The 23,598-nt window shown below is 45.0% G+C and overlaps 1 protein-coding gene across 1 annotated transcript in view; it reads right to left on the bottom strand.

The window, feature by feature from the left end:
- Positions 1 to 5,812: 5,812 nt before the first annotated feature.
- FBXL7 (F-box and leucine rich repeat protein 7) overlaps positions 5,813 to 23,598 on the bottom strand; it is a 368,747-nt gene continuing 350,961 nt past the window's right edge. The window contains exons 3-4 of the mRNA XM_059416927.1: positions 15,981 to 16,592; positions 5,813 to 9,205 (exon numbers count right to left, since the gene is read on the bottom strand). Of these exons, the coding sequence (XP_059272910.1) occupies positions 8,469 to 9,205; positions 15,981 to 16,592 (1,349 nt within the window). The 3' untranslated portion in view covers positions 5,813 to 8,468. The remainder of the gene's footprint in view (positions 9,206 to 15,980; positions 16,593 to 23,598) is intronic.

The raw sequence follows: 23,598 nt of genomic DNA, 5'->3' as shown, positions 1-23,598 counted from the left end.
CGTCATTTACATGAGGGTCCCTGCATTCTAGAAGAAACAAAACTTACTATCCTAAGTGCTGCACCAGCAGGCTCATCCAGGCAAAGGAAGAAATTAACAGCGAGTGATGAGTGAACATCTACAAATGGACCATGAAGTTTTTGGTTGGACCAGAATACCCTCCAAATTTGTTAAATTTATTGTGAATAGTTATGGAGTAATTACATCTTTGCCTACAGTTTGGGACTCACCTGCCAGGAGTGGAGTGGGCCTCTGCAGTCCCCCAGAGTGAGGCTCTTCATTTTTCCAGAAGCATCTCCAAAAATGTTTGTGTCCCTGACAAATTACGTCACCTTCCAACAATGATATTTTCTGTTGGACACTGGGCTTTCCACACTTGGTCATGTCACCAAGATGGTCTTTGAAATCACCACAGTGGGCACCTGGGTGGCTCAGTTGATTAAGTAGCTGCCTTCGGCACAGGTCATGATCCTGGAGTTCCAGGATCAAGTCCCACAATAGGCTTTCTGCTCAGCAGGGAGTCTGCTTCTCCCTCTGACCCTCTCGCCTCTCACTCTCTCTCTCACTCTCTCTCAAATAATTTTTTTCTTTAAAAGTGCCTTGAAATTAGACCCCCCACCCCACAGAGATCCATCTCCTTCTGAAAATGGTGTACAACACAATAGGGGCCAAACCCAAGTTGTGTATGCAACTAAAAAACAAAACAAAACAGAAAAAATCCAAAACAACAAAAAACAAAAACAGGATAAAAAATTACAGAACTCAAACCTGAATTTATGTTTCATCAGTTGCTCAGAAAACTTAGTGGGCAGGGCTATACAGGAGAGAAGTACCCGAGATTCTCCTACTCGAAGTCAAGAAACAGTAAGCTTTAAAAAAGTTTTAAAATTTGCATTTGCTATCACCCTAAGAATTACCAACGATTTCTTAGTTTCAGCCAAAAGAGACTTGCAGCCACATTTCCCCAGGGTTGTTCTTGGATTTCAGCTAGCCCCAAGGGTTAAACATCGGGCTCCCGAGCCCTGGAGAAGAACTTTGCTACGGAGCTGTTGATTATGATACTTTACATCATTCAGAAGATCAGGTAAGAAAGGTTACTTTTCTTCCTGGTCAGAACAAGCTATTGGCTGTGAGAAATTAGGCAGCAGAGCCACAAGGCCAGTGAATGAGGGAGGTTAAAAAAACAGAAACACTCAACACCTGAGCCTGTGTGGCTTTTTTTTTTGTAAAGGCAAAACCTTACATAACCTGATCACGTTCAAGACTATTTTGCCACTTGCATTTGGGATTAAGCACATGTTTTAAAAGGAATGGAGGCTAAGGCTCTCCCATGGCAGTGTTTGCCTGTCCCATCGCTTTCCTGTGTGCACTATTTTTAAAAGAAACATTACACACAGGAGCCCCAAGGCGATGGTACCAGTGAAACAATGCCAGCTTGGAAATCTGGCAGAGACTCTGGTTTTCATTAAGTGAGCAAGAGGTCATTCATTATTTACATGGGTTTTTTTTTTTCCTTTCCCTCTCTCTTTTTTCTTTAAATCTACAGCCTTTTGGTCTCCAACCCTTAAGTGCATCCATAGCCATTATTCTTTGGATGTTTTAAAATTATGAACATAAAGCCAACTGGAGTTTCCCCATCCAACGAGCTAATGGAAAGCCTTTGCGGCATAGACGCCATTCAGACAGATCAACTCTCTCATAAATCAGGGAACAATGAGAACAAGAGAAATGGTGTGCATTCTCTCTCTTTGGGTCTTCTACTAAGACAAGGATCTGTTTGGCAAAATGATCTCTTCAGTGGCTTTACCAAGTGGCCAGGGAGCATGAAATCCCAGCTTTTGCCACAACTCTCCATGATTCTGGGGGTGGGGAGGGGTGGTGGAAATGCAAAATGAAGAGTTATACAGCTGAAATCCAAAGCATTTGTGTAGTTATCTTGTAAGCATGAAAAGTGTAAAATTGGACGCAGGTGATTCTTTCTACTTTGGTGTCCATTTCCAAAGGAAGGGCTTCAAGATAAAACGAAGATGGCTGTTTATCAATTTTGATTGTTTGTCCTTTTATCTACTTTCTGATTAATGAAAAAGACCATGACAAGTTTATTTAAATTCTAAGTGTAAATACCCATAAAGAATACATTCATGATGTGAAACCTGGAATTTCTTTAAAAATGTTTATTTCCAGGGCGTGGCTGTGTTCGTTAGTAGTGGTAGAAGATCAGAGACCAAGGAAATGCCAGTGATGGGTTGCTCTGTGTACTTAGAAATCCTCTCCCTGGATCTTCCACATGCCTGTCTGGAAATGGGCTTCACTTCAGAAGCCTTCCCAGACTTTGGAAGACATTTGGGGCTTGGAAAAACCACGAGGATTGCTGTCTCACTGCAGCAGAACAGAAATTAAAAGACTTCCTGCCACCCTCACACTTTCTAATGGCTTTCATTACTTAGTTTATGTGACTGTGGCAGATAAATTCACATTCCCAAGGCTGGTAATATTTGAGGTTTTGAAGAACCCATCCTCAGTGAATCTACAAGTAAAAACCCATTTCTTGGCAATTTTAACGGCTACTTAATAAATCTTACTTGGGCCGCCAGTGTTTCTGACATTACCAGCACAGGCTGGTTTGCCAAAGGGACATGGTAAATTGAGAAGCCTCAATTATTCCGGCCATTCCCATCATAACCATGAAACAATTAGACTTGTTCTGAAGAACAGCCATGTTGGCTGAAGCATCCAAGGATATCAGAGCAAGGGCACTCCTGTCCGGTCTTTCTGTGCTAGATTCTGCAGAAATCATGACTGCAGGCTCGCAGGCCTATCATGAATACTGTTTGGGGGGTCAGTCAAGCTGCTCTGTGGCTGCTCAGAGTTTATCCAAGAAATTACATCTCAGTGTTGTTTTGCAGAATGTTCCCACTCTTGACATTGCATTGTATGTGTGCATGTGTGTGTGAAAGAGTATGTAAATGTACACAGGAACTAATATGTAGGATGACATTAGAAAAGCACAGAACTTGCTATTTCCATATGACGACCACAAGGCAATGACTAATTTAACCCATAGTTAGTGTAATGTTATGATAATGTTAACCTACAGTAAAGAGAAATGACTTTGTTAACTCTCTATCCAATACTGTCTTCCTGTGTGGGCTCCATGTGTGCTGTTGGCATGTTCAAGTACACCATGGCTTGTGATGCTCCCTCTGTCTAAGTTCTAAAATCCAGCTCAAGGGTCTTCTCCTCTGACAGGAGTCCCTAAGTTTTATTCCTCTTTCCGTATGATGATAAAAATTACTTCTTGGGCAAACTCTCTCAGGGAAAGACTCTCAGTGTCCCCACAGTGTCTGGTACATGTTACCTAACTGTATAATATTAGTTATATTTGTTGGATGAATAAATGAAAGGATGTTGCTTCTCTTTTTCTAACTCCCTCCCCATCCTATAACTCATTCCATGGTATTATAGTTACTTGATCTGACATTCCACTTAGGGTAATGATATTTTCTTTTATCCCCCAGATCCTATTACAGTACCTGCTCAGTAAACCTTTGTGAAAGGGGTTGAAAGTTGCTGAGGACTGTCTGCTCCTTCAGAAGAAAGTGATTGGCACTCCCTGGGCATCCTTGTTCATGAAGAATGACTGCAATTTCCAGTCTCTCTCATATGTTGATCTTCATGGGCTGGGATAGAGTTCAGACATACTGATCTCATCAGTGTAAAACTCAGTAGCTCAGTGACTGGATTCTATATTCCACAATATAGAAATGACTAGATTTGGAAATATGTAAGTCACGAAATTTTTGTTGTTGTTGTTGTTGTTTTGTTTTAATGATCTTCAACGCCACCCTGGATACCTAGACGATGCTGGTTGCTAACAACTGAGCTACAGTTTAGAGCTTACATGTAGCTTCCTGGGTAGTCCAGGAGACCAGCCTCCTTGTTGCAAATATTTCCAGCAGACGACTCTGCTGGAGATGCCACAGTGATGCCGGTGACAGGCTGGGGTTGGGCTGCCTCCAGCTCCCAAATGGAGATGTTCTTCCATTCTATGTGGTTTTAGAGGATCTCGTGGCTTGAAGAGGCGGGGAAAAGGATCTACAAAAATGGATCTGTTACCTTAAGAGATGATGGTGCACTCAGAGAAAAAGGGAGGAATAGTTACCTCCTAAGCACATTCATGTATGGGGTGTCCCCAGTCTGAGTGCTGTGAGAGTATTTCTTTGCCCAGGTGAACAGCTCTGCCCAGCCGGAGGTCATCTTCATGAAACCACCTGAGTTGGTCTTTGGGCAACTGAAGCTGTGTTTGGGGGAGTCTTGGTGACAGCATCAGCCTCTGCTGCAGACCGGTGAGGACAGGGCCCCCCCTTCTCCCTGCACCTCCCCTTCCTGCCACAAATAAGGACCACTGCTGGTGAATGGATGAAAAAGAAACCGTTTGACCAACAGCATGCGAAGGGGAAACCAACTTCATCTGACAGATCGTCTGTGTGAACATTTTCACTGCAGTGTTGACCAAGTCTCTGAATGTAATCTCTCCCTCCCCTGCTGTCGATTCAGCATTTCTTCAGATTAACATCTTTCTTAACTAGTCATGATTGCCAGCTATTGAACAAATGCTCTACTTTTGGGGACTGCTCTGTGAAAACCGAGACGTGGGAAACAATTTTATTGTATTACTTTTCCTCCTAAAAAGGCCCAATCTGTTTAGTTTCATGTTGCATGCTCTTGTGTAGCAAAATTTTTTGAAGACTTCTCTAATTCTGAACAAATGTCAATTTAAGAAGTCATGAACCTCAAGGACAAATGCATTTTATTTCCTGATAGCTTATTCCGGGATCTTGACGAAAATTGCATGGGGCTACCTCCAGTGAATGTTCCCAGGCCATTCACTGACTATTGGTTAATGTGACAGTCATTAAGCAATTGACATAGGATGTGAAGAAGGTTGAGGACAAATACATTTAAAATCAATATGTCTTAAAACCTTTTTACTGGCTAAAGCGAAATGCGCCATTCAGCTCTCCGTGCTTGCCTTCTGCCATATTGATTTCTCAGATCTAAAGGTTGGGGTGAGTAGAACTTTGGCACTTCTTTTTCTCCAATGGAATGATGATTTTTTCTTTCAGATCAAGTTGCCATATTGTACTTCTAGGTTTTAATGTTCTAAGACCTTTTAAACAATTGATAAATCCAATAGCATAATTTCAACGACTACTCCAGTGTTTGGACCTGTGCTGGGGGAAGTATTCAGGTCCATGGTTACTTATTCATAATTATGAAATCTGGGGAACTCTGAAGAAATAGAAGCTTTTTTTCATTATGTGTGGCACAAATTAATTTGGTGACAAAACCTGACCTGAATGGATGCAAGGCTATTTATAGTCTGTAATATTCTTACATAGTATGACTATTAGTAACTATTGCTGCAGAAATCTAATGTGTTTGACCAAGGGTGCTGCCCTAGAATCTGTCAGGGACATTATAAACCAAATCCAGCTCACTTCCTCAAATTAAAAAACAAAACAAAAAAACCTATGAATTCCCAACACATGTGACTCTAAGAGTTTTGGGTTAAGGAATTGAAGACCTGATCTAAACTGTGAAGGTAATGATTTTTCACTTGCCTGCTAATTTCCAGCCAAAGCCACAGAGCCAAGAGAAACAACAAAATCGTGTATGCAACTAGAAAGGCACAAGAGCTGCAGTGACCCGACTTGCTCTCTACTTTAGCAGAAGCTGTTTCTTGCTCACTCTTGGGTGTCCCCAACTGAATACAAGGCTCCTCCAGTGTATTAAATGAGACTTGACCCGATTACCAACATATTGCTTTATTTCTTGGTGGTAGTAAATTAAGGCTTTCTAGAGTCATACAGCACGCAGTGATTGAACATTAGAAATAAAAAAAAAACAACAAACAAACAAAAAAACAAAGAGCATTCAATTTTGCAGAGGCAGGAAGGAAGCAATGTTTTAAAATGGATAAATTTCCTAGTGAGACATTTTGCTTGGTCTCTAAAAATCTGCTGAGCTGTTTCCCCAGTGACCTTTACCATAGATTCATATCCCAAGGTGGGTGGGGTGGGTGGGGTGGGACAGATGGCTGAAGAGAGGGCTGGGGCAAAGGGAGAGACTATGAGAGACAGCGTGGGCTGGGCAATGAGTATGGAAATCAGCTTTGTCTCATGTGCGGAAGACAGTTTAGGCAATGTTGTCAGGTGGTGGAAATAAAGGTATTTGTAATGGGACACCCCTTCTCTGGTTCGGGGCACCATTTTGGATCTCTCTTCTCATTCCCAGAGTATGAAAATTTGCCACTTGGAAGACCCCAGTGCCAATTCTTGTGACTCTCAACTCCTCGTGACTCTGAACTCCTTAAATGTTAGACATGGTCACAAGCCACAGAGCATGAGAATGCTACCTTCAACCTCTTTCATGGTTCTAAACACTGTGACCATCACGAGACACTCTCCCCAGCCAAGTAGTTCACCTCCCCCCATGGCACATAGTTGTGATTGCACACTAAGTTGTTGATGATGTTGACTGGAGAGGAGATCTGTGCCATAGGATGCAGGAATGAAACCTCCTGGGCATATGCCACCTCACTCTATCTCCTCCTTCCCGACACAAGGCAAAGAAATGCAGGGAGCCTACAGTGGGAGTGCAGTTGTCGAGTTGTGTGTGAACTTGATCTGCAACCAATTCCATCTACTTGGCGTGGAGATGCAAAGGTTCGGGTTTGGCTGGTGGACCCTTTGAGAAAGCAGTGGATGACTGAACAGTGATGAGGGAGAGGTGTGGCCAGAGAACAATGTGGGAAAATCATGTGTTTATTAACAAAAGGCAACCCAATTTCATGAAAATGAGCAGTGGACTCTCTTCTGGCATCCCAATTTCACGCAAATGGATCCCATCCAAACAGGGCCATTTAAAATGCATAGCTGGCAAGGATTTTAATGTTCTATTCCAAGGGCCTGGTTCGTGGGCCAGCGCCTCAGTGTGATCAATGTGCTCCTTCTTCCATTTGCCTGGCATTTGTGAGTGAACAGTCCTTAAACACCTGAGAGTCTGCTGTGTGCTCTTTGACAGAGAACATGCAGATAGCCACAGGAGGAGGCACTCGAGGTGGCGATCTGCGCCATTAAACACTTAAAACTTAAGCCCAACAGGCTTCACGTGATGGAGTCTGGATGCACAGAGAAATAAATAGATGAGAAAAGTGGCAATGTGATCGGAATGACAAAGAACCAACACGTCTGCTTCTGCCAGCTGCGGGGCAGATGTGTCTGCTGCATGCCACATGTGCACGGAGACAGGAGCGAAAACCCATGGAAGACATGTGTTCTCTTGGGCCTCCCTTGTTAATTAAAAATCGTGAGGGTCTATCTTCCTATGTGAAAACGCTCAGCAAGATCCCCTTGACTGGGGCTGTGGTCTGTGCTGTGCGCGGACAGTCCACGGCCTGCTAAGATGGTGTGGGATCGGGTGGCCGGGAAGTGCTTGTCACAGGAACCATCCACCTAATGGGGCAGGAGTAGGTGCCCCAGAGACTCACCCATCAAAAGAAACAGGGTTGGGGTGACATTCAGATCGGAGTTGAAGGACATATGGGACATTCATGCTGGCACTTCCCAATCTCCTGAAAGCACCCGCAGAACCAACACTCTTGGAAGAGGTAGATGCCTCATACGCTGTAGGTAAAGGCGCTGCTGCTCACTGACAATCTGTTCTCTCAATTCTAAAATGGGTATGAAGCGGATCCTCGAGCTGAACGGCCTCTGATTCACTGTGGGAAGCCAAAGCCCAGAAAGGTCAAGTGACTTGCCCAAGGTCACACAGCTACGTCGTGGCAGAGCGGGGCGGGGGGAGGGGGCGGTGAGAATCAGGTCTCCTCCCGCACAGTGCTGCTCGCCACAAGTGATTCTCTAGAAAATGGTTGGAAGCACTTTGTATGCACCCGGTGCTAGGACATTGATTTAACAAGAATTTGCCTGGGCGCGGGATTGATGAGTGCGGTTTAGGCCAATAAAGCAGTTTAAAAAGAGGAGGAGGTTTGGAGAGCATCATTAGCCTGGATGTGTGGTTGTTGTCGGCCGGGGAGGGGATGGGGGCGGGGAGTGGGGACGTGGTGTGCGCACGCGCAAGCCCGGGACGCCCCCAGGAGCGGAGACAGAAAGAGGCGTTCTCGAACACACGGCCCTCGGCTTTCTGAGCTACCTCTTTTGGGAGAAGAGAAACTGCCTACAGATGACCTGACCCCCAAAACCAGTTTACCGGCACAGCTCCCCCTTCCCTTCTGTGACCCCTGATGCCCACGAGCACTAAGGAAAAGGAAAAGCCAGATCCTTAAGGAACTTCCAGGAAGCAACAGCTGTGAAGAGCCAGTGCGAGGCGGTGCTTAGAGACGCCGCTTTTAGGGGACGTGCCGCATGCGCAGCGCCTGCGCAATGCGGCGAGGGGGCGTGGCCCCTTCAGAAGAAGGCGGGGTTGGTGTGCTCGATGACGCAGCGCTTGCAGTGGCGCTTCACGAAGCGCAGGGCCTCCACGGACACCTCGCAGTCCTGCACGTTGAGCATCTGGAGGTCGAAGCAGTTGGCCGCCACGATCTGCAGGCCCTGGCCCGTGATGCTCTCGCAGGACTTGAGGCTGAGCCGCTTGAGGTTGAAGCAGTTCAGGGCCAGGCACTCGAGGCCCGTGTCGGAGACCAGCGGGCACTTGCCGATGTCCAGGGACTTGAGTTTGGTGCAGTTCTTGGCGAGGTACTCCACGCCGTGGTCCGTGATGCCCTCGCAGCCCCTCGCGTTGAGGTAGCGCAGCTTGCTGCAGTACTTGGCCACGTAGCGGATGCCCACGTCGGTGACCCGGCCGCAGTGGGCGATGCTGAGGTACCGCAGGCGCGCCTCCAGCTTGGCGATCTCCCGCAGGCCGAAGTCGCTGACGAAGCGGCAGTCGCTGACGCTCAGCTCCTTGATGGACGTGCAGTAGATCATCAGGTAGCGCAGGCCCTCGTCGGTGAGGCGCACGCAGCGGCGCAGGTACAGGTGGGTCAGCTGCGTGCAGTGCGCCGCGATCGTGTGCAGCCCTTCGTCCTCCAGCACGAAGCAGTCCGTCATGTCCAGGTAGCGGATGGAAATCTGTTTGCCATGCAAGGGGGACAGTTTAATGGAGGCCTCCCGGGTCAAGCTGATGCAGGTCACTTTGGAGCACCCTACACAGGGAGACAGAACACAGGCTCAGAGAACCTTCGAGAACCGGGTGTGTGTGCGCGCGCATGTGCCTCATCTGGGGATGCCATATGGATTCCTACGACACTCCCCAACCCCAGACGCGGCCCCGATGTTACCCCTGCCCCTGTGGAGAAGGAGAGCAAGAATGGATTCTCCAGAGTCATCTGAGTCTTTATCTATTTTGGTGATCTGGGTTTAAGAGGCTCCCTGAGGGCTGCCTGGGTGGCTCAGTGGGTTAAAGCCTCTGCCTTCAGCTCAGGTCATGATCTCAGGGTCCTGGGATCGAGTCCCGCATTGGGCTCTCTGCTGGGCAGGGAGCCTGCTTCCTCTTCCCTCTCTCTCTCTCTCCCCCCTCTGCCTACTTGTGATCTCTCTCTGTCAAATAAATAAAATCTTAAAAAAAAAAAAAAAAAAAAAAAGGCTCCCTGAGCTTTTGAATCAAACACCAAAGCTCCAATTCCACCTCCATCTCTAGTTGCCTGACATGGGTCAAACCAATCCTTCTGAGTCCTTTGTCTTAAAACCTGGATGATAACGTTCCCTGCAAGGTCGCTCTGAAGAATAAAGGAGACCGTGCTTGTAGATATCTTGCCCTGGCCCAGAAGGTCCTAGAAGCTTGGTAAGGGCTGCTTCTCACCCGATAGTGGTCTAATAGCTCTGTGGGCAAAGTGGTAAGATGCTGGAGAAGGTCTGTCCATGACCTTGGTTTGGCCGAAACAGCATTTGGAAGTCATAGCTGGCTCAGGTCTACTTCTTAGGGCCTCAGGGAGGAGGCTCAACTTCTCTGTCTCAAGCAACCAGCATGAGTAGCTGGGGTGCTGGTACTGTAGGGGTATCATGATGATGCAACGAAATAATGGGTGCAGAGGTACTCGGAAAACTCCAGGGGAAAGACGTGTGATTGTTAATCTAACCACTGGCCACCTGGAGACTCAATTCAACTCTTTTTGGTCAAGGAACAACTGTGTCACCTGGATGATTGCTCCAGCCCCTCACCCAGTCTCCTTGTCCTGCCTCAGAGCTGCTGGAGAGATTCTGGAAAACAGAACTCTAATCATGTCACTTTGCTCAAAGCCTTTGGATGTCACCCCCTACAGCCTAAGGGTGCCCTGAGGACCTGCACCCCTGTTCTCTTTGACTTCATCTCTTACCCCCCTCTTCTGAACCAACTAGTCTCCTTGCTGGTTCCCAGACAGCTCAACTGCCCTCCTGCCTCAGTGTGTGTGCACTGCCTGGGTCTTCCCCAAGAAGCCCCGTGGGTCATCCCCACCTTCTGAGGTCTCTGAGCACACGTCAGCTAACTGGACAGTTCTTCCCAATCACCCTGTATGAACTGGTGTCCCCTGCTTGACTCCCATTTCTTTTCAGCCCTCTTTATCACTTTGTGACATGATATATTTATTTGTTCATTTATGTATTTGCTGTCCTCACTCTAGAGGGTAAGCTCCTGAAGAAAGGGACTCTGGGCAATTCACGGCTGTATCCCTCATCCCTGGTTCTTAGCTGGTGCTCACGAAGCATCTGTTGAATGAACAAACTAGTGAATTATAGTGAATAGAGTCTTCTGTGGGAAGATCAGATATGGTAATTCATTTTATTTACTTTTAAACAACGAACATTTATTTTTCACAGTTTGGAGGCTGACAAGTTCAAGATCAAGGTTGCTAACCAATTCATTTCCTGGTTTCTGGCGAGAACCCTCTTGCAGACAGCGGCCGTCTTACTGATATTCCCACATTGTGGAAAAGTGAGCAAGTTCTCTGGTCTCTGTGTTATGGAGGCACTAATCCCATCATAGGTGCTCCAACCTCGGGACCTCACCTAAACCTAACGACTTCCCAAAGGCCCCACCTCCTAGTATCATCACACTGATGGCTAGGGTTCCAACATAGGGATTTGGGGGAGACACAAACATTCAGTCCATAACACTACCTCCTCTTCCCACACATAGCCAGGCCTTTCCCCTGAGACCAGTGCACTCATACCAAAAATGTCTCCAGAAGATGGCAGTTGGGCATAAATCATGCCCAGCACATGGGAGGCCCACCCCAGTCACGTGGTGGGCTGAGGGGAGGATTTCCTCTATGTAAGTACCTACAAAATATATATGATTTCACCTCCTGGCCCAGAAAGCCTATATAAGCCTCTAGGAAATATTTGAGAACCTTGATCTAGGGCTAATTTTGCCCCACTCAGGAGAATTTAAATTCCAGCATTTAAATGTGTTCAGCACTTTGCTCATGGCTTATGTAAATTCATACTATGACACAGTTGTCTGTTTTATATTTCATTACAATGCCTTTTTATTTGTATTGAATTATGAAGTTTACAGAATGCTTTTATAAACATTTCCTTACCTGATTTTTAATCCATTTTACTGATAAGGAAATTCATCCTTAGGAAGATTTGTGTTGTTGAAATCTAGAATCCCTTTAATACTCTATCCTTCTTCAAATGATTGGAAGATAGCTTTAGCTATCTCTCTAAACACTGTTTCTAGCCACTCTTTCCCTACGAAATGTGTGTATAAATGATATATATATTATATGTCATATATAATTATGTATGTAGCATATATATTTATATTATATATTGACATATTTATATTTATATGTTAAAATATGCTGTACATATTTTGTGTAGTAATAGCAAGTGAATTGAAATATACATTGAAATGGGTGTTTCATAGATATATATATTATAGATCTGTTTCATCCCACTACATAAACTGTATCTGTATTTTTCACTTTCTCTGTGCTTGTCCCAAATCCTTCTTGCAGTTCCAAGGCCAGGTGCTTCACCTCAGGCACCTCTGTGCCCTGGCTTCTCAAGCAATATCCAAGGTTCCCAAGTGGCGACATAATAGTGCTAATGGGGACGGTCCTCCCACCTCCTGGCAGGCTGCCCAGGAAACGCCTGTGAAATTCAGGTCCTGGGAATAATGAGGTTCAAAAGCCAAGTGCTACCAAGTCAGAGATTTTCAGGAAAGAGAGAAGCATACAATCTAATGCCGGAGAACAAAGCTGTGACCTGTCAGAGGTTGTCCCCTCTGCTCCATCCAGTAGCCCTCGTGGTTTTGCAGAAGGTGTTTTGTACCCCTCACCTTTAGATCTGAAATCATCCTTTGTTTGGAATTTCTTGTTTTTAGAGCAACTATGATCCTGCTTATACTGAATTTATATGTCTACAGTAGTGGCTTCCTATCTGCGATGCCTGTGAAGGCACCTTGTTTTTCAAGATCAGATGACAGCCTTTGTTCCTAAACTCTTAGTTTTGGTTTCTTATTTTTTTTTTATTAATATCTAGTAAAATCTGATGCCCTACAGGAAGGACATTATATTCAATTCAGGGAAACACGTGCCTCGTTTTTGAAACCAAGTGCCCAATTTAATGAAATACCGATTAAGTTCAGTTTTGGTAAAGATGCTGTTTTGACCTGCTTGTATTATTTTAGATCAATAATTTTAATTTAAGCCTGAACCTTAATTCTTACAGATTTGTTACGTTTGGATTGAAAAGAAAATAAATTGGTCCGTGGCTCAGTAGGTAGCATAGCTCATAAATGCATACATTACAGAGATGCAGAGAATCTTAGAAATCATCCCATTAAACCTTCATTTTTTAAAGATGAGGCAGCTCAGACTCAGTGAGATTATGAGACTTGGATAGCCAGATTAGGGAGAGTTTTCTGTTCCAAGGCTTCCGTTGGATCAGATCAGTCCAAGGAGAGGAGATTAGAAATGACTAGGATAGAGCATGCAATTGATGAATGGCATGAGAGACTTACTATACTGCGTCAGCATGAAGTGAACATTTAGATACTGAGGAATCAAGAGTCTTGGAAGTACCTATACGAGGATTCTTGAAAGAGAGAAGCCATTTGGTTACCTATATGGAGATGAGGCAGTAAGGTGATAGCACGGGCAAATATGAGACCCAAGAAAGCAAGGGGCCAGTGGGGTTGTGAGGAATAGTTAAAGGGTGGAATGCAGAGTATCTGAAAGCCTTTAGTGGGAACTGAGATAGGAATGGTCCACTGGGGATACAGATTACGGGACCTGCCCAATACTCAACAGGATATGGGTACTACTCAACAGGAAAGGAGCAATCTGGGTTGAACTTATCTGTGGAGTTTCTTCAGTTAATTCCGGATTTGGTTCTGCTTTCATAAAAGTGTCCTTCGATACCACCTCCTCTCATGATTGGAGGACTCCAGCTGTCCGGTTGTAAGAGGACCCTCTGAGGCAACTTCATTTGCGATAATTACAATATATGATACTTTGAAAACTGGCTGGCTTTACCGTGTTTCATTGATGTTTCAAGGTATTATTAATTGGGATAGTTAATTTTATGTCAACTTGAATCGATGGCGAGGTGCCAGGACATTTGGCTAAAACATTTCTGGGGGTGCCTTTAATACTGTTTCTGTGTCAGATTAACATCTGAATCAGTGGGCCCAGTGAATGCAGAAGTGCCCTCCCCAATGTGGATGGGCATCGTGGATCAGATGGGGGCCTGACTAGATCAAAAGGGGGAGGAATGGAGAATTCTTTCTCTGCTTGACTGTTTGAACTGATGCATTGGTCTTCCCTTGCCTTCGAACTGAGACTTTACACCACCAGCAACCCTGGTCTCAGGCTTTTGGACTTGGACTGAACTCTATTGCCAGCTTTTCCTAGGTTTCCAGCTTGCAGAGGGCAAATCTCTGCGCTTGTGCGCAGGCGCACACACGCACACTGTTGATGCTTCTTGGAAGAACCTGGACTAAATATTAATAAAAGGTAATATGTGATAATGACAAAAGCCTACAGCTAGTTATAGTAAGTTTCAAGGACTTGAAAAGACAGCTTTCATGTTGGGGCAACCCTCTGGCTTCTCTCGGTATCAGCCTCAGGTTTCCAGATTCCCTCAGAACTGGAGTGCACTGTTTGGAACACCCCTTCCCCCCGCCACCGCCCCCATATCTGGAATCCTGTGTTCTTGTGAGTTAGCGATTCCCTTGGGTAGTGTCTACACCCATCACAGCGGGTCCCTGAGAGGCGTGTGAGAAAACCACTCATCTATCAGGCTCTGCAGATGAAGGGGCTAGAGAGGAAGGGCATCGGGCTTACAGAGTGGTCAGCCGGAGGGGCCTGGTCCCGTCCACTCACGCAGGTTAGAAGCCCAGGAATTTCCATTCTGCAAGTAGTTTCTACATTTCTGAATTTCAAAAGGTCTCCGGCGGAAAAGGGCACCACACTTGCAGCCTGTCCCAAGGGTGCTCAGGGTGTTCCCTTAACAAAGACGGGGACTCCAAGAACAAGTTATTCTCTAACCTGATTTTTGAAAAGACAAGGAAGTAAGGTGTCTAGAGAATAGGCCTACAATGTACAGGATCTTAGAATGTTAACGAAGCTGATTCCTTGCCTTTTTTTTTTTTTGACTGAAGAAGACACACATCCAGAGAAAGCTGTGAACTGTCCCAAATCACAAAGTTTTGAAACCAGTCTTCACCACATCACAATGCTTTCTGTTTCCAGAATTCCTTGGAGGAAAAAATGTAAGAAGACCTCTTTGTTTCCTGCCTCTTATGCCAGCGGCTGCTCAGGATGAACTGAATGTATGGTTACTATGGTTTTGTCCTGAAGCCAGCAGAAGTGGGGCGGGGATGGGGGGCCCGGTGGGGGGGGTGTGGGGCGTGTGGGTAGAGTTGCTTTCCAGCAAGGGAAAGAATCTACGAAAAATAATTGACTGTCATCTGAAATATTTTCAGATGTTGGCTTTTGATGGAGAGAGCAGGCCCAGAGAGCAGACTTTGACTTCAGATTTTGTTGGAGGGTATCATGTACCTCAGATGCTTGTAAATCCCCAATTCTGTTTATTCACCTGCACCACGGTTTGTACGTCTTGACCCCTCCCCAACCATCCCTGAGGTTGTGGCTCCTGCTGTTCGTTTCTTTAACTCCCTGATGCATCTCACACATTTCAGCCTCTCCTGGGTTGGTCTGTCTTTGGACTGGGCAGTGGATGAGATAAAGAAAGGCTGTTAGTCCGGCTGGACCCACGTCTGGCGCCAAAGTGTGAGTCTGGGTTTTAATTCTTCCTGCCTGAGAGAGGTTTTCAAGCAAAGCAGCCATGCTGGGATTTGCTTCAATTTTAAAAAGATGAAAAGGCTCCACTTGATGGGCCTTGTCCTTCCACTATGTAACTGAGAATTTTGCTTAAAAAAAAAAAAATCCAAAATCAACCCAAGGGTGAAGAGAGTAGAGTGGGGGCAAAATATAAGGAGACCCATGGCCATGATGGCTTTTCTCCAGTGCCTGCAAATGGCAGGCAATCGTGAGCACGGCCCAAAGCACAGACTCCGCTTAGACACAGCTTTTGGGCTCTGTGAACCAGTGGACATAAAGGGTGCCATCTAAACGGCCCGTGTTTGGGTTAGATGTCTGGCTCCTATTCTACAGGTTGCTCTGAAATTCAGAGACAGCTATGGGGAGGAAGGATGGGTTTAAAAGTCGCGTTACCTTAACAGCCAGACGAAAAGATGACTCTAGCGCCTTTAAGGAGTTGGCATTATGTGATGAAAAGGATACCTCTGGCTTCTGGGGTCCTGATTACATAGAGACAGTCTTTCTGGAAGAGTCCCCGCCTTACCGCCCAACCCTGCATCTCTGATGGCTACCAGGGAGGGGACCTTCTCCAGGTGGCAATGTCCTCCTCTGCTTCGGGAGGGTGCCCTGGAAGGCCTCGTGGGTGGGGAGGTCGGCTGCCATTTACCTGACACGTCCAGGTGCTCCAGGTTGGGGCAGAGGGACACCACGTCGAAGACCGCCTCGTTGGAGATATTGTAACAGCCCGAGACCTCCAGTCGCCTCAGTTCGGGGCAGCACTGGGCAATGGTGTAAAGCCCTCGGTCCGTGAGCCGCCGGCAGCCACTGACAGTGACGGTTTCCAGCATGAGACAGACGTTGGGTGTGTCCTGACAGAGCCTGCGGGTCAGCACCTTGAGGGCGCGGTCCACGTTGATGGTCTCGCCCGTCAGGCGGATAGTCCTCCAGAGCCGCGGGTCCCAGGCCAGGTTGTACCAGCGGCGGCACACGCGGGCGCAGCGGCACAGCTGGTTGGTGGGCAGGAAGGAGAAGATCTGCACCATGCACTGGTCCGGGAGGCGCTCGATGCTGGCCTGCTCCTTCTGCGGTCTGGAGGCCAGCCGGATGAGCGGGTGGGTGAGGCGGGTCGGGGGCGGGGAGTGGACCATGGCCACCGTCTCCCCGGTGATGGAGGACGAGGAGGTGGACGAGCCCCTTCCATTCTGAAATCCGGGCAGGTTCGGGGGACATATCAGGGCTGGGCTGGGCGTGCTCAGTGTGCGCATGCTCAGGTCGGAGTCTGGCAAAGGACAGAGAGCAAAGGGTTAAAAGGATAGCCCTTAGCGGAGCCTAGGGAAGGAGGCAAACCAGGGACGCTCAGGCCACTGATACCGGTCCCGGGCAGACCCGCTGCCGAATCCGTCACCGGAAGCAGAAGCACATGCAAGTTTCACCCATCCCAGAAACAGTCCCCTGTCTGCGGGGCTGGGGGGCAACCTTCTCTGTGGAGGGCCGGATACGGAATGTCCGAGGCACTGCGGGCCACAGGGGCCCTGTCTCCGTTGCCCTTAATCCACCCTGCCATCAGCGTGCAAAAGCTGCCATAGACAATACGGAAACAAACGGGTGGCTGTTTCCAGAAAACTTGTTTTATAAAAACAGATCAGCTGGAGTTGACCTGCAGGGGTCAACTGGGGTACTCCTGATCTCCTTGAGCGGTGATCATCTAAAGGGCACAACGTCAAGGTTTCATTATCTCTATTCCAGGGAGAAATCTCACATACTGTGAACACCAACTCTTTCCCTTTAATTACGTTTTGGGTTGGCAGGTGATTCCATTGCATTTACCAAGGAAGGGATGAGTTTCAGAACAAAGGAAGACTGGCTGATGGACAGAGAGAGCGTTTGCTGTCTTTGCCCTGGCCTGCCCCCTAGTGTCCAGTCCCTCATCTTCTGATAACCATATCCCAAACTTTGACTGCAGCCTGGGGTCTGGGGAGTCACCCCACTTCAGCCATTCAGGTGGTGTTTCCAGGCCTTGACTATCTGTGGCAATATTTATTTTTTCTCTTTCTTAACTCTGCCCTTTGCATTTGAATGACATGACTCCTGTACTAGTCCTTGAAACCGGAAAGACAACCACTTAATAAGGATACAGGTGGCTTTTAAGTTTTTGAAGGATTAAGAGTTCTCTAGAATACCACTTTAAGAAGTCTGCTCATTACGTACCCCCCACCTTAATATCTTATGAAATAATTTATTTTCTATATAAATACATTGATCGTGTACTTTGCATACATAGATGGATTGATCTATTTAAGATGACATTTAGTCTCTCTCTCTCTAAATATGTTTATATTTTACACACACACACACACACACACAGAGGGAGAGAGAGAATTTATCTCCAAAACACAAGTTTCTTAATCTGGGAAGAAAGAAATAAGTGAGCGGGGTTGGATGTTTTCTAACTAATTTCCAGCTCTAATTACAGCTCTAAATCCTTAAACAAAAATTCTATCCTTGTGTGCTTTTCCACATCTCACAGTTGGGAATTTTCAAACACTCTTTTTTTTTTTTTCCAGAGAACTTCCAGTAATAGCAGACAACACAAGAACTTCTGACACTGGGGCTCCACTGAGTGTCTATTTGTAGTTTTCCGACTGGTACGATATTTTCTTTCAGTTTGCTTCTTTACAGCCTAACATGGAAAATGTCCTACACATCAGTGACTTTGCCCATGGATCATCTCTGAATTAGTTTTCCCTCCTCCCCGCACTGTCTGCCTCTTGAAATACAAACACCAAGTGCAAATGCCACGTCCTCTAAGAATATTTTCTTACTGTTTTTGAGATACAATCAGTCCCTTCCCTATTGAAATCGTCATCCTTTGTTATTACACAGTGGGGAATTTCTCTCTCCCTAATGTGCTTGACTGTATTATTTCTCTCAATTTTGCAGCACTCCCTGTATCCACGTATCTTTGTCTGGTGACTCTGGGGTTCCTCCAAGGGAGAGTAGATTTGTTTTGTCTTGTGATGTTGGGCCTGGCCATGTGACTTGCTTTGGCCAGTGAGGATTAGGATATTTGATGTGCCCAGTGAGAAGAATGTGTCTGGCTAGTACTCTGATCATTAGGTGGTGAGAGGCCCATGGAGAATACAGAACTGGCTGAAACCTGCAGCTTTGAGCCAAGCTCAGCCAAGTCCAGCAGAGGTCCCTGACACCCAGGGGAACCACGATATGTGAGCTAGAACACTGAGCTCGGGGTGATTTGTTACAAAGCATTACCGTGGTAACAGATGACAAATAGGCCTTCGTTACACTAAAGACTCCTTTGAGACAGGGATTAGAGCCTTATCGTATTTATGTTCTGGCAGCACCTGACACAGTTTATGATAAACAGTAGGTGCATATGAATTTCTTGAATTGAGAAGAAATACTTATAATGTTTAAAAAAACAATCATTTCTAGCTTGGCATGTACTTCTCTATCCCAGGTGGTATACAGATGCATTTTAAATCATTCATAAGAAAAGAAACGTGTCCATCTCTCTCTTGTCATCAGCTAAAAAATATAGTAAATCTTTAAGGAAAACACTACGGGATTTCCAAACTGCTATTCGAGCTACCGTGGTACTAACCTTCATTATGATGTGAACTTTGAGCATTGCCTCCGAAGTTAGCATTTTTCTTAGGCAGATAAACAGCTTATTTAGGACCAGAAGGGGAGGGCAATCTTAGGCTTTCAGCTCTGACATTTTCCTGGCTGTGAGCGTTCTGAAATCTCTCTCCTGCCTGCCTGTGTTCTTCATCTTGAGAGAGAAGGCAATTCACAGTGCTCGGCAAAGACCTGCACTTCTTGAGTTATGCCCCTTGGGGATGAACATGCTTGTGGTAGGGAATGGAGGATTCCTAAACTTCCATGTATAACCGATTCACTTTTCTTCGCTCTTTCATGCTCCCTGCACTGAGGGAGAGAATGGGGACGCATCCAGATTGACCAGAACTGCTGTGCTGTGAGTAACACATTCCGGTTTTTCTTTGCCAATAATCATACCCGAGTGGTAACGGAATTCACACTCAGAAGGAGATGGCAGCCTCGCACATCTGTGAGGAACATTCTGTCCTGGAGAGGGTTCAGGAGCAAGTAATTGCTCTCTTTCCTGCCTTTTCTAGAGCTTAGCAGCAGAATTCTCAGGATTAATTCATGATCTCGAGGCCACTGCTCACCCACGTGGGGAGACGAGCAGGAGAGCCTGCGGATTTCTACCAGGAAAGCTGGATGTTTCTTTCGCCAGAAGGTACACTAGGGTTCTCAGGATCCTTCCTAGTTATTCAGGGACTCAGACATTTTGAAAGGGTAAGATTTGTCATGATTGAAAAAATAGCACCTGATGATTAAATTAATAATAAAGCGCAATGAGTAATGCCATGGGCTAAATGCCTGTACCCTTCTCAAGTTCATGTAGAAATCCTAACCCTCAAGATGATAGTATGAGCAGGAGGGCCCTTTGGGAGGTGATTAGGTCATGAGAGTAGAACCCTTACAAATGGGATCCCTGCTCTTATAAGACTCTCCAGAGAGCTTTTGGATGCAGTAGTATTTACAATTGTTTTATCTTCTTGTTAGATCATCTCCTTTATTATTACAGTGTCCTTCTTTGTCTCTTGTTACAATCTTGTTTTGAAGTCTGCTTTGTTTGATATAAGTATTGCTTCTTTTCACATATGTTTGCATCATAAATATTTCCCCATCCACTCACTTGCAGTCTGCATGTGTCTTTAGGTGTGAAATGAGTATCTTGTAGGCAGAGCGTATAGACGGTGGTGATTATTGCTGTTTTTAATCCATTTGGACACCCTATGTCTTTTGTTTGGAATGTTTAGTCCATTTACATTCAAAGTAATTATTAATAGATAAGTATGTATTGCCATTTAGTACTTGTTTGTGGTTGTTTTTGTAGTTCTTCTCTGATTCTTTCTTCTCTTGCTGTTTTTTGTGGCTTGCTGGCTTTCTTTGGTGATCTACTTGGATTCCTTTCTTTTTATTTTTTGCATATCTACTATTGGTTTTGATTTGTGATTATCATGAGTTTTGTATATAACATCTTCTACATAAAGCAGTTTATATTAAGTTGATGGTCACATAAGTTTGAACCCATTCTTTACTGCCCATCCCATTTTAGGTGTAATGGTGTCATATTTTACATCCTTTTATTCTGTGCATCTCTTGGCTGATTTTTACAGATACACTTATTTTTATTGATTTTGTGAGTTTCTTGCTTTTCTTACCCTTACTTATGGCCTCTCCTTTTCACTCAGAAAGTCTCCTTTAGCCTTTCTTGTAGGGCTGGCTTAATGATCATGAACTCCTTTAGCTTTTGTTTGTCTGAGAAACTCTCTCTCCTTCTATTCTGAAAGATAGCTTTGCTGGGTAGAGTTTTCTTGCCTGCAGATTTTTTCCTGTTAGCACTTTGAATATACCATGCAACTCCTTTCTGGCCTGCAAAGTTCTGCTGAAAAATCCGCTCATAGCCTTATGGGTTTTTCCTTGTTTGTAACTGTTTTCTTTTTGCTTGCTGCTTTTAAAATTCTCTCCCTATCACTACTGTTTGCCATTTTAATTATATGTGTCTTGGGATGGACCTTCTTGAGTTGATTTTGTTAGGGGATTTCTATGTCTCTTGGATCTGCATATCTGTTTCCTTCCCCATATTAGAGAAGTTTTCAGCTATTATTTCTTCAAATAAATTTTCTGCCCCCTTTTCTCTCTTCTTCTGGGATTCTTATCATGTGAATGTTATTATGCGTGATGGAGTCACTAAGTTCCCTAAATCTATTCTCATTCTGTTTACTTTTCTTCTCTCGGCTGCTCAGCTTGATTACTTTCCATTGTTCTGCCTTCTAGGTCACTAATTTATTCCTCTTCTTCTGGTCTGCTACTTATTCCCTCAAGTGTATTTTAAATTTCATCATTGTGTTCTTCATCTCTGGTTGGTTCTTTTTTGTCTCTTTGTTAAGGATTTCATTGATATCCTCCACTCTTTTCTCAAGTATTTTTATGATCATTACTTTAAATTCACTATCAAGCACATTACTTATCACTATTTCACTTAGGTCCCTTGCTGTAGCTTCGACCTGTTCTTTTACTTAGGACATTCACCTCTGTCTCCTAATTTTGCCCAACTCTCTATGTCTGTTTCTGTGTGTTATAGATGTCACCTATATCTCCTGCTGTTGAAAGTGGTGGTCTTATGAAGAAGACGTCCTGGAGTGCCCTGCCATGCAGTTGTCCTCTGTTGACCAGAACCTGGTGCTTGGTTGTGTCTCCTAAGTGTGTTGTGTGCACTAAGCTGTTGTATCCTGGTAACTTTTTCCTTGGGTCCAGTAGTCCACGTAGGCTCTCTTTTCCTATTGTGGGCAGGATTTGGTCCTTGGCCAGGGTGGGGAGCACAGTTTTAAAAAGGTGCATATAAGTCTGCTAGGAAATGAAACCTGTGGCCAGTGGGACTTTGGCTTGGCAAATCACGCTGGTCCAGAGACACAGTGTTCGCAAGGTTTGCACTGGTCTTCTGGGAAAGGAGACCCACAGCTCTGCTAGTGAGGCAAGCAATAATGGAAAGGGATCCAAGGAAGCATTGCTGGGCAGGGCTGGAAATAAACAAGTTAGGTAGAGAATGTCAGTGCCTCTGGTTCCCACAGGTGGCTCTGTGTTTATGCTGGGGGAGCAGAGGAGGGCAGTGGCACCTAGCAGCTCCTTTGTTCCTGGAATACTCCCTCAGTGATCCTTGCTCCTCAGTTTATGCTCCAAAATGAGTAAACTACTCTCCTTTCTCTATGTCCCAAACTGTATACAAACTGCTGCTTCTACCCTGTATCTCTGTGGACTGTTTGTCATGCTCTTCTTTAAGGATGGGGATTCAGCTTCCTCTAGCCTTCCAGGCTCTCCCAGGACTAAACCTGCTGATGTTTAAAATTCTAGGCATTAAGTCCTGCTGGTTGTAAGAACTCATGAAATTCAAAATTCGGCCCCTCTTGCTTTCAAAGCCAATTTTAGGGTGATTTGTCTTCCCTGTATGATAGTCTGCTTCTCTCCTTTCTCTGCACCTGTGACTCCCTCCCCCCAAGAGATGGCTGTGATCCCTTTTGCACCCCATAGCATCTCTGCCCTCATCTCGCCCTCCTCAATGTGTCCTCTTCTCTACCTTCAACTGAAGATTTGTTCTGTCAGTCTGTAGGTCATTTTCTGGGTTATTTACACTGTTGTGAGTGTTATTTAGTGGTATCTGTAGGACAAGGTGAGCTAAGGGTCCTCATACTCTGTCGTCTTACCAGCCTCCTCCAAGGCAGGTACCTTTTAAATTTACCAAGACTACTATTTCCCTGCAGACATTCCTTGCACAAAAATTTTTTTTTTCAAAAATGAATACATAAATTGTTAATGAAATCTGTTAAAGGTGGACTCAATGAATTTCTTTGTGGCAGGATGGGAGGCTGAATGGAGGGATGGACAGACAGACAAAGCGATTAGAGGAAAAATTATTATCCTCAATTATCTTGAGTCTATATGGTTTTATTTATAGAAAAGTGTTGGCCTTTTTTTATATTTAAAATTGCATTCCTTTAGGATTTGACATCCTAATAATTAAAAAATTTAAAGGCTTTTTTCAGGGAACTAAATAGTAATACTTTCCTAGAAAAACTATTTGTTCACTAAAATGTAATTTCTCAAGTGATTTCCCCTCTATTTTCAACATTCCACAAGACAGAGAGTCACTAGATCCTCTGTTATCTAAATTAGTCATTTACATTGATGAAGTTGGCTTGGTAATAGCTCCTATGTTGCCCGGCTGATGTCCATGTGAAATGGGTTTGATCCTCAATCTTACATGAAGAATACTCAGAGCATTTATAATCCTGTAATGGAGAAAAGGGACACAGCTGATACTGGAAATCTACAACTAATTTCTAATGGGTTTTGGAATGCTTGATAAAATGCCTTTATAGCTTTATTTTCCCGATTTGTATTCATTTGACCAAAGTTCAAATTAATTTTAACCTAGCTAATAAGCTTGTCACCAGGACAGTTTGAGGGGTTAGGCAAAAGATAAATCTGATAAAAAAAAAAAAAAAAAGGACATGTCTGGTTAATTTCAGATGTAAGAATCAGAGACGAGGTTTCCGTTATAAATACGTAAGACTAAGAAAGGCAGAGATGAACACATGTCAGTGTCATGAAAGCAGAATGGGAGAAGTTAAAGAAATGAACATAGATCTTTCCAATGAGATGTGTATTTTGCAGCC

This window comes from Mustela nigripes, chromosome 12 (genome assembly GCF_022355385.1).
Source record: "Mustela nigripes isolate SB6536 chromosome 12, MUSNIG.SB6536, whole genome shotgun sequence".
Classification (NCBI taxonomy): domain Eukaryota; kingdom Metazoa; phylum Chordata; class Mammalia; order Carnivora; family Mustelidae; genus Mustela; species Mustela nigripes.
This window is presented reverse-complemented; position numbering and strand designations above follow the sequence as displayed.